Raw genomic sequence first — 16,612 nt, 5'->3', positions numbered from 1 at the left:
AATTGGCACCAAAGCATGATCCTAACATTTACCCTAAATTTTGCAAACCAAAACACACACACACACTCACATCACTTGACATCATGATGATGTCATGTTGGCATTATCATCTCACAGAGAAATGTGTAGGGTTGGATCTACTGATTTTTCTGGTAATTATGATGATGTTTTCAAAGTTGTTTTAAGCTATTTTCTTTGAATGTACAACTTTACTAGCATTCAGCTACTACTTCTACATCTATTTCTTCAGGTTCTTGACTTTCCACAACAGCACAGTAAATCTCATAATCATATGCAGCCACCCACTGCCACTTGTAATCCACCTTTTCCCAGTGTGGATACATTGGAACTCCATAGAATGCAGTCTTCACTTTCATCTGGTCCCCTTGGGAGCATCTAATCACGTGACTGGTTCTATTTTCTTTTTTCTTCTCAGAATGTGACCAAAGGAGGTCAATCACAGTAATGATCTATAATAATTTCTTAGTTTCAGGGTTAATCAAATCATTCTTTTTCTCCTCCCTTTTGGTTTTTAAGCATCTATCAGTCATTGTTTAAAAGAAATAAAGACAGGGGGATTAACATCTAGTTTGTTGGTTTCATCAAACAACATTTCATGTAGATAAATGTATCTGCATACTTTCTGGTCAATAAAGAAGTAATTAAAAGCAACTACCATCTCACCCAACAGAAATTTGGTTGAATTAAAGCAGAATAAACTACATGTATATCATCCATATCAGTTCCCTGGTCTGGAGGAAGATCATCCAAGGAAAATTTGGGGAAGTGATCAGGGGGTGGAACACTTGTAAGGTGAGAGAGACTGTTGGCATGTGTCTTTGGAGAGACATAAGAAAAGGCTGGGAGGATTTCAGTCACAGGATAACTCATTGAGTTAAAAATGGCATACAAATTTTGGTGGGATGGGAGGGAGATCTGCCTGAAGGAAGCCTTTCCTTGATTGTTCAGTTTAGCTTCTCACAAGAATGCTACTGTTGCTAACATGTGGAAAGGAAGAGGTGGTGAAGGCCAGTGGCTAGTACATTTCAGAAGACCCTTCCAAAATTGGGAATCGGATGGAGTGTCCCAATTTCTAGAGCTTATTTATATGGTGAAATTGTCAGATGAAGGGGAAAATTTCTTTGTCCGGAAGGAGGAAAGGAAGGAAGTCTTTAGTGTAAAGTTGTTCTATAGTTCTATGTTTGCTGATTCTAGCGTGGACTACCCAGCTGATGAAATTTAAGGTTCTCAAGCTCCTATGAGATCTCATTTTTTCAATTGGGAAGTTGCTTGGGGGAAAAACTCAACTCTAGGCTTTTTAATGAAGTGGGGGTGGACAATGCTAATAGATGTAGTCTGTGCAAAGAGAGTGAAGAGTTAATTGATCACATTTTGATTCCCTATGCAAAGACAGTTGTTATGGACATTCCTTGTATCAATTTTTGATCAAAATTGGGTGTTTCCAGCAACAGAGAGGAATTTGCTTCTTAAGTGGAAGTTCAAGGGATTGGATAAGAAGAGTCACCATGTTTGGCAAATGGCACCCATTTGCTTGTTTTGGTGCATTTGATTTGGAAAGAGCGCAATCACAGAATCTTTAATGGAGAAGAACTTGCAGATCAGAGGTTAAAGGAAAGTTTCATTAATTCCCTCTTTGATTGGTCCAAAGCTTCATTAAATATGGGAAATTTCTCATTGTTGGCTTTCACAATAGCCTTAGCTATGAATAGTTTGGTTTTGATGCTGATTTTTTGTAGATATCTATTTGTATTCTTTGTTTTGTTTTTTGTGTATACTTCTTGTATACTTAGGGTGTGCCCCCTTTTATTGGCACTCTTTCAATAGATTCTCTGTTTGCTGATCAAAAAAAAAAAATCACATCAGTTCATTTGTTGTGTCTTAAAATGGATAACAAAATGAAAATAAAAAAGGTAAATTATTTTTTTTATAGGTAAAAGCACAGAAAGAACAAGCAAATTAATAGCATTATTAACATGTATGTGATTACCCAGAGATAAAACGACCTTTACGAGAACGAGCTTGAGTTGGACCCTGAACTTCCTCCACTATGCACTACAAAAACCAAAACATGCAACCATTACAATGAACAAGTCAAACAAAGAAATACCAGATTTAGCCCCCCCAACAAAAAAAAAAAAAATTGTACATAACACCATTTTCTAAGCAATGATAAATTGATAATAACTAGAAGCAATTCTCAACTCAATGGCAGTGAGTGTCATCAGATAGAAATGGATTTCATTAGTGAAATATGCTTCTGTTTTCAACTTCATTCTTAACTTTACAATGCAAGATAATAAAATGAATTTGTGTACTACACAAGCAAGATTTAATCATTATACTCACAACTGAATACCCGCTACGTGTCAGGTCATCCAAAGTTTGTCGTAGATTCTGGACAAAAGAAGGATTTAATCAGAACACAACAAGGTATTTTCTGTTGAAGAGCATAAATTGAATGCACACGATACATGATTATTTGATGCCTGGGAGCTTGAGTTAGTGTAATGTTTCTTGGATTGCATCTCTTACTGTATTTTGCCCTGATTGGAGGATTTGTAGACGTGGAAAGCTCTGAAAAAGGGATGTTTCTTGGCTTGCTTCTTTAACTCTATTCCGTCCTAATTGGGGGAATGGCTAGGAGGGCAAAGTGTTGAGTACAAGTTGTTACTTGGTAAATCTTTTCATTCATTGCTTTCTGTGAGGGCTTTTTCTCCTTTTTTTGTCAGCAGTGTTGTGGGGATTCAATAATCTGCTCAAGGTGAGCCATTTTTATGGGAAACCATATGAGAAAAGATTCTTACTGTTAACCAACTAATGAGAAGGGTCATTTCAGAAAGAATGGATAAAAAAATAAAAATGGGAAACAAGATGAAGGAAACCACTGTGCACCAATGCTGTGGACAAAAAAAAAATATTATTTTTTTTTCTGAACAATCTCATTCCGTTTCCTATCAAGGATAAAATAACTGTGAATATGCATAGAGGAAGAACAAATCGAAGAATAGAAAAGGAGGGAACAAGAGAAGAAAAAGGAAGAATAAAAAAGAATGCAAGAAAGAGGCCCCTCTAATTTTAGCAATTTATATTTACAAAAAGAAGAGATAATTACAAAAACTACCCTCGCAACTATGGAGGCAACAACATAAAGAAAATGCATATTTTTCTTAAAATCCTTCTTATTACATCACACTTCTTTTTTTATTTTTCCTTTCTTTTATATAGGAAAACAGAAATTCATATAAAAAGCACCTAACAAAAGGGGGCACACCCTATGAACAGAGGGGGTATGCAAAAGGCCCTAAAGAAGGAAGACAACACATCCCTCCAAAAAAAAGAAAAAACAAACCTATAATCTCTTATTGCATCATACTTTATCCAACCCTCAAGATGAACCATTCTCTCAACCTTCAAACTGGACCAGAAATCCCTTACAAGAAAATCATAGACATGCAAGATCAATACCAGAAATGAAAATGGCATACAGGCTTGACTTAGAGGGATGTAAATCTTGATAGTGTCTTTTCTATTGAAACTAGGGATGCAACTATGACAAGTTAGGTAAGCCTAGAGGGTCAACAAAGATAATTCAAAGAATCAAACATTTTCCTGAAACTTAACTCTGCTCGAGGCAACCAACTTGAGCTCAACTCAGATCTGTTTACCTTGTGACTTAAGTTATCCAAGTAGATAGAATGTCCGACCCCATTAAAAATAAAATTTGGCAAAGAACCCCGGCAATAAATGAAGTCCATAAAATAGTGCCTCCTATCCTCCACTTTCTCTTTCGTTCAAATAGATGATAAATGCAACACAACCTCTTTTATAGTTTTTTTGTCCTGAAATTATAATTCCCTCTAAAATTCTCTCATTGCACTCTTTCCATAGGCATCAACCCAGAGGAAAAAGGGCCACTCTCCATTGCTTTTCTATTCCACTACATGAACTTGCCATGCCAACTAGAAAGCACCTTTCTTGGTATCCTGGGGAACAACTGAAGGACTATGGACAATGAAAAGAACATCACCCAGATTTTTAAGGCTACTAGACAGTGGATTCAGAGGTGATTTTCTGACTCCTTATTTGATTTACACATGCAACCCCTGTTGGTCAAGATACATTATGACACATCAACTCATCAATATCAGGACATTTTCCAACATTGGTGCCAAGATGAAGAAAACCAAGCTGAGGGTCTCCAAATTTCTGAAGCTGTGAAATTAACATCACTCCTTGCACCTCAGCTTCAAAGAACCTTTTCAGAGAGATGCGTATGATGAATAATTTTCAATGTCAAAACATCCATCCTCTCTTAACTGACCTAACCAGGGAAACCTGACCAATAGATTGGATTTGATGATACTGCCCAGGAGATGTAGGATTGCAAGCCTTTACCACCAAGCTTTATTTTAGTTGGTGAATTTTTAATTATTTGTAACAAAAAAAATATAAATTATTTAATCTTCAGTAATTTTGATGAATCCCACTCAAGAAACATATCTCCATCGTACATCTCATTATGTTTTTCAAAGTAAAAGAAACATATCTCCATCATACTCAAGAAACCTACCTTTCAATACTTAGGGTAAATACTCTTATATAAAAAGAAGTATGAAATACACTGTTATTTATGTAGAGGATCTGGCTTCAGAGCTTGGTTGTAAGGTCAGAAGCCTTTCTTCCACTTACATGGGGATGCCATTGGCTGCTCCTTTTAAGTCCGTGGCAGCTTGGGATGGAGTAGAAGTGAGGTTTTGCAAGAGATTGGCTATGTGGAAGAAACAGTACATTTCTAAAGGAAGGAGAATCACCTTGATACGAAGCACTTTGTCTAACTTGCCCATTTATTTCATGTTTACACTCTCCATGCCAAGGATGGTCAGATTAAGGTTAGAGCATATTAAGAGGATTTTCTATGGACAGGTGGGCTTTAGAGCAAAAACCTCATCTAGTAAGGTGGGTGACCATTTGCTTAGATAAAAGAAAAGGGGATTGGGGGTTAAGTGTCTTTCTACTCTCAATAAGGCACTTATTTGCAAATGGAGTTGGCGTTTTGTGAATGAGAGAGGGGCCTTTTGGAATTAAGTGATCAAGGGGAAGTAAGGGTAGTAACAAGGGGGGAGGTGTTCTCGAAAAGTGAGGAAAGGGTATGGTGTAAGGTTGTAAAGCAATTAGGAAGGATTGACACATTGTCAACAGTAGACTTTCCTTGTGATGGATAACAGGTGTAGGGTGAAATTTTGGAAGGATATGCAGTGGGGGGCTACACCTTTATGTGATTCCTTCCCTTCTTTATTTGCTTTAGCCGTCTCCAAGAAGGCTTGGATGAAGGATGTCCGGAATTTCTTAGTGGGTGAGGGGGGAGAGTTGGAGCCCTCTCTTCTCTAAACCATTTAATGATTGGGAGGTGGATGAAGTAGAGATTTTCTTGTTATGTCTGCATGGGAAGAGAGTGCATAGGGATGAGAAGGATAAAGTGCTTTGGACAGAGACGAAGAGTGGCAAGTTCTCTATTAAATCTCTCTACAAAGCCTTAGAGCTAGGCTTTTCAGTTTCTTTTCCAATGAAAATCATTTGGAATTTGTAGGTGCAACCCAAAGTGAGTTTCTTTGCTTGGAAGGCAACATGGAGAAAAGCTTTAATCTTAGACCAAATTTAGAAAAGGGGATGGTCTTTAGCAAATAGATGTTATCTTTGCCAAATGCATAAAGAATCTATAGATCACATCCTTCTCCATTGTGTAAAGACAAGGGCTTTATGGGAGATGTTATTACTCTTTTTAGGGTATCATGGGTGCTTCCTTTTTCGGTTAGGGCAACACTTTTGGGTTGAAATGGGACTTTTGTGGGCAAAAAGCATAAGAAAGTTTGGAAAGCAAGCCCCTTCTACATTTCTTGAACAATTTGGAAGGCAGGGAATAAAATTGCCTTTGAAGACAATGTGCTTTCCATCCAAAGGCCAAAAGGATCTTTTGTTTGTTTTCTTTGGTCGAAAACTAACATGTTTGTGAAGGATGATCTTTCAAGGCTAATTGGTTTCATTGATTGGTTGGGCTCTCGTTGAGGATGGGGATGTTTTTTGTACCCCCATTTTGGCAACTATTTTTTGTTTAAGTTGTGTGAGGGTGGTTGTAGTTATCTTGTATATCATGGGTTGCTATTTTGGCGCCTCTTTTTAATATAATATATACTCTTCTTTACTTATCATAAAAAAAAAGGGGGGGCATGAAATGTCTTACCAATTATTGTTGTTCTTTAAATTTTTACTAAGGTCATAACGATATACAAATTTTCTTAGTGCTAAGACAGGTCTATTTTCACCGGGACGAGGTCTCAAATCTTTTACTCTCTCCAAGTTGAGTCATAATTTGTGTAATGGACGTGATTAAGGTTTCAATTGTGACTTTAAATGCCCTCTAGGTGGTAGGAAGTCTACAAGAATATGTGGGATAGATTGGAGTCTAATTAACATAAACACTAATATTTCTTCTTAATCACACTCTGAAGTTTGGAATGATAAGTTGGACATTAAGTATAGGTTGAACCATGATTTAGAACTTTGGGGCATGACAACTTGGTTATATTTTTTAATTCCCCACAAAATTTATTAGTCAATTTACTTTGTTCTTAAAATCAATTAATGCAATTGAATGCAAGATCCATAGATACCTAATAACATATTTCATTATGACTACACCTAAAGCCTTAACACCCTACCTCATAGACAACCTCACTTGCTTGTACGCAAGCTCAATAACCAATTTGGACTAAAACTCCAATGCCTATCTCACATACAGCCTTCTTTTGCTTGCACATGCGCTCAATAGCTGACCTATACTAAAGCCCTCGCACCACATCTCACATGCAACCTTTTCTCATGTAACCAACTTTCTCTGACTTGCACATAGACCCAATAAATAAAGGAAATAAGCACTAGAATCCAATTTGTACTCATAAACAAATAAGTGGTGAGGTTTGAATCCATAACCTCTTAAGAAAGGAGTTGAGTGATTGAAGTTATTAATATACTTATCATACCTCATAGTTAGCTAATTGAAATAAAGTGCAAGTCCCTAACACAAAGGCAAAGCCTGTGAGGGGAAAGGGATGGAATAGGGGGGACGAAGCAATAGTGGATGGCTAGGGAACCAAAGCTTTCCCAAGATCCTATAGTGGGATAAGCACACTTCAAACCAAGGATGAAAAAATCACGAAATATCAACGATATTTCGTCAAAATTTCGGGTTTTGGTTGCCACTAAAGCGATAAATGGTGGAGAAATGTCGATCCACTGATTTTTCAGTCACTTTTTAGATTTTTTTTTTTTTTTCTTGGGCTATGTTTCAGGATATATTGATTTTTTTCTAATTTTTCAAGAAATTCCCAATATTTACATTGAACCCTAGGCGACCATAAGGCCAAATTGCCCTCAACAATATGAGAGCACATAACCTATATATATTAGAGTTATCATGAAAATAAAATATTAAAAGAATATTTTAATAAATAAATTAATTCTAATTATTTTATTTTTAAATTTCATTTAATTGATCACCAAAAATATAAAAGCTACCATAATCATTTTTTTAATTGATCATCTTTTTTTATATCATTATATATTAATTTAATATAAAAAATATAAATTTAAAAAAAAAATTATATATATATCATCATTTATTTTATATCATTGAATACAGTTAAATTAAATAGATCATAATTTTAGTATTAAATATATTTTACAATTAGACATATTATAATCAAATATCAATAATATTTAATGTAGTTTAATAATGAATGTACACTTGCAAATTTCGTATTTCTTATCGGCGCACATGATACTATTGTCGAATATGACAAACTATATCATATATATATATATATATATATATCAATTTCTTCAATAAAACAACTTTAAAATGTCCATTATTACTTCTTATAGCATTATTTTAGAATTTTTCCCAACATTTGCATAAGTTTTGATCAATTTTTGCTCTATTGATATTTTGTCAAAATATCCACCAATATTTCCCAATATATCCTGATATATCTATAAAATCGAGTTACCAATATATCCATCAAAACCGATACTTTTTATCCTTGCCTCAAACTTAGGGGAATAGACCCATAGGGGACCTGAGCCCTGGAGTGAGATAATTTTTTTTTATATATAGATAACCCCACAAAAGCTTTATTAGAAAAAGGGAGCTTAAAAGGCAACCCGAAGCATACAGGGAGTATACACGAGATACCAAAAGACAAAAAACAAAAAGGCAAACACTCACCAGCCCTCAACTAGAACTCAACCAATCAACAAAGTTAATTAAAGAACGGAGTCCTCCATCTAAACAAGACTTAGCCCAAGAGAAGAGATTACAAACAAAAGAATTTTTCATTCTTTGAATTGACAAAACCTCATTATCAAAAACTATCATGTTTCTTTCCTTCCAAACCATCCAAAATAAACAGGGAGGAGCAGCCCGCCAAGTCTTTCCATGCTTCTTGTCCACAAAGGAAGGGGACCATCCTGAGAGAGTGTCTCTAATCGTAAACGGGAGGACCCAATTAACACCAAACAAAGAGAACACAAGATCCCACAAAAACCTCGCCTTGGGGCAGTGAACAAGGATGTGATTTATCGTCTCCTCTTCAGCACAACACAAGAAGCACCTGTTTGCTAAAATCCAACCCCTCCTCTTGAGTTGATCTTGGGTTAGAACCTTCCCCCAAGAAGCTTCCCAAGCAAAAAAAACCCACCTTTGTAGGCACACAAGGGCTCCAAATGATGCTTCACGGAAACGGGACTGCACAACTAGATTCAAGAGTATTGTAAAGGGATTTTATAGAAAAAAAAAAAAAAAAAATCTCATTCTTCGATGTTTTCCACAACACTCTATCCTCCAAACCAGCAGCTAGCCTCTTTCCTTGAAGGGTTGAAAGGAGCCTCTCTACCGCCTCCACCTCCCAATTATTAAAAGATCTAGAGAAACAGGGAATCCAACCCCCCACATCCCCCACAAAATCCCAACAATCCACTACCCATGCATCTTGAGAGACCGCTAAGGCAAACAAAGATGGAAAAGCCTCACAAAGGGGGATATTCCCACGCCAAATGCCCTTCCAAAATCTCACCCTTCTACCATCCCCCACAGCAAAGGAAACATTTTTAAGCAACAGAGAACCTTCCTTTCTAATTTCCTTCCAAAACCCCACCCCATAGCCCTCCCTAACCTCACGGGAACTCCACCCTCCACCTTCTTCCCCAAACTTCCTACTAATAATAAGCTTCCAAAAGGACTCCTTTCAACCGCAAAGCGCCAACTCCATTTGCACAAAAGGGCCCTATTGAGAATAGAAAGATTTCTAATCCCTAAACCGCCCTTCTTTTTATGAGAACAAACAACAGCCCACTTTACAAGATGAGGCCTCTTCTCCAACGCTCCCCCACCCCAAAGAAATCCCTTTGGATTTTCTCAAGCCTCAATCTAACAACTCTTGGCATACGCAACAAGGACATGATAATTACTAAAAGAGTCCAGCAATTGAAGTATTCCAAAAACACATGCATGCACACATGCACAAAAGCAAAGAGAGAGAAGTAGTAGTCAATGTTCCAATCTCAAGAAAAGAGAGTTCAGCCAACAAACAAAAGACCAAGTATTTTAGGATAAGAAGCACTTTTCCTTATTCAACTAGAGGAAGAGCAAGGTTAAAAGGCTCCCCACCCAGCATTAGGAGCTATAAGTAATGGGATAAGAGGTGACTAATTGCTAATGCACATTTAATACCATGTTAAGCTACCAATTTGCCCAAAAAATTAAGTGGTTAGACAATAAATCAACAAAGAATCTCGAGTCAACTTGGACTAAAGTTGTAATAAAGTATTACAAATCAAAATTCTAGGTCTTCCATTTTTTACTAAATCATTTTCTTTTTCTTTTTTTTTTGGTAAAACAACAGAATGTTGCCTCTAGATTAAATTCCTCACTCCATCCTTGCACCCAAAAGTCCAATTGGCTTTGGTTCACACCAACCAAGTTGTAATCATAGATGAAACTTGGGAAAAAAAAACTTGAGAAGTTCAATTTTTTTTTAATGATGACAAAATTATTTGAATACAGATCAATCCATCAAAATAAACAAAGAAGATAATCCAATACCATGACTGGGCAGCCAGCTCTTGGTATACTGTCTGAGCGCAAACCACCGAAAGGATTCAAACCAGCATATTCAACAAGAATACAAGCATCAATTCCAATGGCTTCATAAAAATCCCCTACCTGAAAAAGAAAGGAAACCTCATTGCACCAATTATTCACTAATTGTAAGTGGATATATAAGAAAAAGCAAGATTAGAAATTTTTCAGCAAGGCAATATTGATTCATTATTCTGCGGGATGGATAACTAAATGTAAACAACTGCAAAGCAGTGATTGGAGTGAAGAAAACAAGGTTAACCTACTCTGCAGAGTAAAACTTCACGAGGAAACTTTGACTTGAACTGCAACATCTCCCAGTTCAGTGTTCCTTCTTTTAGACTACATTGAACACAATTCATTTGATGAATTAATCATATTAAAAGAATGAACATCTCAATGAGTGCTTTAAGAGATGTATTTAAATAGAAAACAAGAATATTTATCAAGGAATAAAAGAAATACCAAGAATTCATTGATTTTGCAATTCAGCAAATACTAGATGAATTGCTTAGAAAATGGATGGATGTTGTACCATACAAAGAATGCATTTTGAGAACTTTATGAGGAAGTGCAATTTCTTTATATATAATTGTGAAATAAAAAAAAATGAAAATTACAAACAAATCAAAGGAAAGAGCTCCATGGCACCATTTCTAGACACGTATTGTCTTTTTTCGTTTTTAGCTGCTAGAAAGTGTCTCAAATTCCTAATTAGTAAAAATTCATTTTTGTAAAGGATATTGTATAGAATATTTCCAAAGTTAATATATTATTTTAAAATTAGATTTCCTTATTAAATAAGAAAAGTTATTTTTTTTATAAGTATTAAATAAGAAAAGTTATTAGGAATATCTCTACAAATATTCTAAGTCATGAAATGAAGATGAGTTTGTAGGTACCATACAAGGTGGATAAAGATGCGAGGAAGAACGGGAGATACCCGGTGGAGCAAGAGGACTCATAGTTTAGGGTGTAGATACAAGGAGTGGGGAAATATAGAATGTTTCAGGAACCCAATAGTTGTATTTGGTTCTGTCCTCTATAATATTCTCTATAATATGGTAGAAAGATTTTGTTTCATCCATGAATGTAGGCATATTTAGTCAAACTATGTTAAAACCTCGTGTATCATTGTATTGATTATTTTATCTTTGTGTTTTTTATCTAACATTGTTTGCATTAAAGCTTCCACTGTCACAACATTAGCAGATGAACAATACTGACTAGTCCCTTTTCAAAAAATAAAATAAATAAGGCTCTCTTTTATGAGCCAGAAATATTAAAAATGTCAAATGAAACCAATGCAAGGACAAATTAAATGAGAAACAACTGATCAGCTTCTTAACTTCAGCATTTGTTTTAGCTTTTTGGCATATGCAAGTTATGCAATTAAATGAATTCCTGCAAGTAAAACAGCAATCAATGCAAAAACTTAACTTGCACTGCTCAGTTTGGAACCCAAATTTCAAATTGTAAACTATTCAGACAAAATATTTGACCTTAAAGTCTGAAAATTTTGGCCAAATTTTGGGAAACTTCAGATTTTCAATTTGAGGAAATTTAGCCTCAACATTTTTCAATTGGGCTGAGAATCAGGCCAACTTATTTGCAAGTTCAGTAAAAAAACATTGACATTTGACTTAATTATTTAGAAAGTTCAAAAAATTTCCTCATCACAGAAAAAGGATTAAAGGTAATACAGTTTATGCAATACAGACTTAATACTATCCCTTATAAACAAGACTGAATGCTTTCTACACAGATTTTTTATTGAACAATAGGAGAAACTAGAGCCAGCTAACCCATTCCTCCTCCTCCTGTGTTTCTCTCTCCCTTTTACCATCATCTCTTCCTGTTAGGACTGTGAGCATGGGAGATACTCTTGACAGAGTTGTTTCTAGGGTCATGTCCCTTGTGCTTTCTGAGTCTGCCAAATGCAATTGAGTCCACTAGAAATACAAGATTTTTCTGAGTTTCATATATTGTTAATCTAATCATAGACTGCATAAGAATGGGTCCAAAATTTGCAAAAGTTTCTTCAATAGGAAAATAAACTATGGAGTGCATGATACAACTTGAATCCAGTCAACCTTCAGTTCAGGTTTAGTAAATAGACGCTTTTATTCCATTTTAGTTTCACAATCTCCAAACCACCTGCTAATAATGTCAATGCTCTCATGAATTGTACAATTACACTTCCATTCTCATTTAAGTGTTTAACTCACCTTGAAGCTCCTAGCTCATCTTTTACAAGCTGACCCTTCCATATCATCCATTATGGATCATGCTAAGGTTACAATGTTCCAGGTAAATGCACATATAAATGTGTGCACAACCTTTTTTCTTTGCTTTTTTTTTTTTTTTTTTTGTTTTTTTGATAGGCAAAAAGCAACTAAACAAGATACCTTGCAAAAAGACCAAATCTATTTACATACAAGGCTATCTAAAATCCAACGTTGTGAATATCTCTAGCCCCATCACATCCCAAGACCACTTCAACAAGGCCTTCAAAAAAATCCCCTCCAATTTCTATTCTGGAAGCTCTTCCTCACAAAAGATTTTTCAATTACACTTTTTCCACATGCACCAAAATAAGCATAAGGGAGCAAAGGGACAAATCTACCTTCGCTTTTTCTCCATGGTCTTGACCTTCCACACTAGAATAAGGTTTTTGGCTAAGTCAGAAAACATCCACTTCAACCCAAACATTGTTAAAATAAGATTCCACAACTTTTTTGTCCTATCACAACAGATTAGGATGTGATGTTCCTTCATCATCTCTACAAGGGCTACATCTACTTACCATCGTCCACTCTGTTCTCATAAGGATATCTATTATTAGAATCTTCCCCAAAACTGCTTGCCATTCAATAAATAAATAAAACAGTTTCTTTGAGGAACATGGGACATCCAAATTTCTTCATCTGAGAACAACTCTGTACTCCCACCACATAAAGAACTACAGTAAAAAATTAAAACAGAAGTTTCATTTCCTATCTTCTTTCCATCATAAGCTGTCAACCTCTACTCCTTGCACCCTCATTGGATGTAAGAGCTTAAAAATTTGAATCACTCCATCCATTTCCCAATCTTGGAAGTGCCTTCTAAACCACAAAAACCAATGGCTCCATTCCTTCCCCCTGCCCACAAATCTGCCACTATAGCATCCTTGGCAGAGGCTAAACCGAAAGGCAAGAGGAAAGGCACTTTCAAAGGACCCTCACCCACCCATCTGTCCCAACAGGATTTAGTTCTCGTACCATTTTCCAACTTGAATAGTTTTCCTGATTCTAAAACCATCTCATCCTCTTCTAATGGTTCTCCATACACTTACACCAAAAGACCCTCTCACCTTTATGGTGATCCAAACCCAATCTATTTCCTCATATTTGGCTTGGATAAACTTTCTCCACATACTATTGTGCTTATTGGCAAACCTCCACAAACATTTGCTTGGTAAGGCCCAGTTTAAGATCTTCAACCTCCTAATTCCCAATCCACCGTATTTCTTATCTTTGCAAACAACTCCCCAACTCACTACATGCATTTTCCTTTCTTCTGCATGGCTAACTCGCAAAAAATCTATTGAAGTTTTTTACAATCTAACTCTTACTCTTTTTTTTTTTTGATAGGAAACGACAATGGAATATATTGATAAAAGAAGGTACAAATAGAAGGATGAGGAATCCTCCCAACAAAGAAAACAAGACTACAAGTAATCAATTATAAGAAAGTACAAAAAGGGAAAAGTAGACACTCTAGTTACACGCCGCTAACCAATCAAGTTGTAATATGTTAAGAGGAATCCCCTTAAAAACCTTATAACAAAAAGCCCAAAAAGAAGTAAGAAAACAAATAGAATCCCAAAGATACTCGGCATTCCTTGCTTTGTCCTCAAAAATCCTTGCATTTCTTTCCCGCCACACCACCCACATTAACGCGATGCACGCGTTTTGCCATAAGACAATCCCTCTCTTGGAAGATCCAAAACCATTAAAATTACTAGATAACATGTCAGAGATGCTCCTTGGGGAAACCCAATCCATCTTTGCTGATTGGAATAATCTGTGCCACAACCCCATCGTCAAAGAGCAATGAAGGAAAAGGGACATGAAGTAGATAACTCTTACTCTTTTGAGAATTGAAAAAAGGGACATGAAGTAGATTGAAAGTTTCAATAGGGAGCTCTCGAAGAGAACTAATCTCCCCCCTTAGACAAATATTGCTTCTTCCAGGAGGCCAACCTTTTTCTAAATCTCTCATCTACTAATCACATACGACACAGGAATTATGAATTGCTGCTAGAGGCAAGACAAAATATGATATAGGAATACTCCCAACCTTGCATCCAAATAGAAAAACCAATCTGTCCACACCCACAACCCCCCATAGGAACCATCTCACTTTTTTGTAAGTTTATCTTCGGGCGTGAATAACCAATTTAATTTCATTAAAAAGGTAATGATCAACAGGTAATTTATAAGATGCTTGTCAGCAGGAATAGACGGCTGCCACAATTTTAATAAAAAATAAATTTAAAAAAGGAAATAGCAATTTGAATACAAGATCTAGCAAAACAGTCTGCCAATCAATTTTTTTCTCTTTCTTTTTTTTTCAGCACAATAATAGCTATGGAATTAATGACCCCACGTCATAGCTCCAAGACCAAAGGTACATAAATATATAGCAAACCCAAGGTTCTTCCTTTCAGCAGTAAACATGAAGCTAGCATACTAAGAAAAGTGAGGAATTCACAGTATATTGCAGCATCATATGCACTCACTTCCCATTTTTCAAGTTAGGATCCACTCCTAGCAAATTGGAATATATAAGCCTTTTAACAAGGTGGACAGTGGACGGCTTTTTACACATTTGCATCCTCTGCAACAAAATACCACAAGAAATATTACTCTCAAATATCAAGAATAATACAATTTCGAACTTTAAAATGCAAAGAAATTCATCAAACTCTAGAAAAGCACCTCCTTCCACCACATTATGTGAGAAAGATCCTTTTCATCTAGCTCATTTTTCAATCCTATAACATTTTTTGTCATTCTTCCAGCTCCTTTCAAAACCCTCCTTTCGTTGAGACATCGGCTCTTCTCAAACTGTTGGCTGTCATAGCAAAGCAAAATAATCTTATGCCAATAAAAATAATAAAATAAAATAAAATAAAATCACACCAAAATCAACCATAAAATAAAATTAATTGGAACATTGCTCACAATCTTTTTGACTGAAAATCCTTTCTCATGTCTAGGAACTGAATAATTTCATCAAACACAGGGCCACAGAACCAAATGCTTCACATCATTTAATGCAAAAGCACCCAAACATGCATCAAATACACAAATAACCAAGACCTAGCTGTGATACACCTCTCACAAGCTCCAAAAATCCCGGAAAAAAGGAAAAATACTATGCAGAACACATTTTCACTCTGAAGAAGAATGCTACAAGTTTTCCAACACAACAAAACATTGTCTTTCCCTACAAAATTGTCCATCAAGCATTTCCCTTCAAACAAACACATAAACATATAAGAGGGAGGGAGAAAGTACAGTAGAAGTGTAGAAGAACGAAATGAAGTGTATTTGCAGGCAGGGGAACGGAGAAGAAGAGCGAGAGAGCAGAATCGAGGGAATGAAACGACGACGTTTTTGCTTGACAGCCAGTACATGGTGGTGGCAATGGAGCAGCAAATAGGAATTCTAGGGCTTTGAGTTGCTGGTTCCCGCCACAAAACTCCAGAAAAAGGTTCCAGGCTTTCCTGCGCAGGTGAGGATATTTTGGGAAAGTGAAAGGACAGTAACATTGGAGAGATGTTCTGATGCGACGCGGTCGCATTTGGGAAGTGGGTTTCCCCAAAATCACGTTTCTAGCTGGCATCATCAACCGTTCATTTTACATTCATTGATTTCGAGTTGACATCATCACAACCGTTTGTTTTGCATTGATCTTAACTGAGGGACGGCATACACAAAACGATATAAACAGCTATAATTTAACTTATTTCCAAGTCACTAAAGTGCCAGTGGCGTTCACAAATCACAATAGTGTTCTTCACAAAAATATTTAAACTGAAAATAAACATTAAATATTTCATTTCTAAAATTTAAATAATTAGTTTAATTGTGGTTTAGAAATATTTTTATTTTTATTTTTATTTTTAAAAACAGAAAATGATAATAACTTATATATAAAAAAAATTATATTCACATCCATCGGAACTCTTTTTACATCCGCCCTTATCATCTATTTTTTAGGACAAAAATATACTTTGATGCAATTTCTCTACTATTCTCTTCCTTCACTTCTTCTTTAATGTTTCGAACTATGCATCTAAATACTTGCATTTGGAATTGTACCTTTTGATACCCTATTTACCAAATA

At 35.8% G+C, this 16,612-nt stretch overlaps 1 protein-coding gene across 1 annotated transcript in view; it reads right to left on the bottom strand.

Moving 5' to 3' along the window:
* The window catches only part of LOC117915137 (DNA mismatch repair protein MSH1, mitochondrial), an 81,834-nt gene extending 65,865 nt beyond the window's left edge, over positions 1-15,969 (bottom strand). Inside the window, exons 1-7 of the mRNA XM_034830716.1 lie at positions 15,781-15,969; positions 15,199-15,334; positions 15,000-15,097; positions 10,480-10,555; positions 10,178-10,297; positions 2,368-2,415; positions 2,009-2,073 (exon numbers count right to left, since the gene is read on the bottom strand). Coding sequence (XP_034686607.1) covers positions 2,009-2,073; positions 2,368-2,415; positions 10,178-10,297; positions 10,480-10,555; positions 15,000-15,097; positions 15,199-15,334; positions 15,781-15,899 — 662 coding nt within the window. The 5' untranslated portion in view covers positions 15,900-15,969. The remainder of the gene's footprint in view (positions 1-2,008; positions 2,074-2,367; positions 2,416-10,177; positions 10,298-10,479; positions 10,556-14,999; positions 15,098-15,198; positions 15,335-15,780) is intronic.
* Positions 15,970-16,612: the final 643 nt, after the last annotated feature.

The sequence above is a fragment of the Vitis riparia genome, chromosome 5 (genome assembly GCF_004353265.1).
Source record: "Vitis riparia cultivar Riparia Gloire de Montpellier isolate 1030 chromosome 5, EGFV_Vit.rip_1.0, whole genome shotgun sequence".
NCBI classification, from domain to species: domain Eukaryota; kingdom Viridiplantae; phylum Streptophyta; class Magnoliopsida; order Vitales; family Vitaceae; genus Vitis; species Vitis riparia.
Note: the sequence above shows the minus strand (reverse complement) of the source record. Positions and strands in the feature narration are given on the sequence as shown.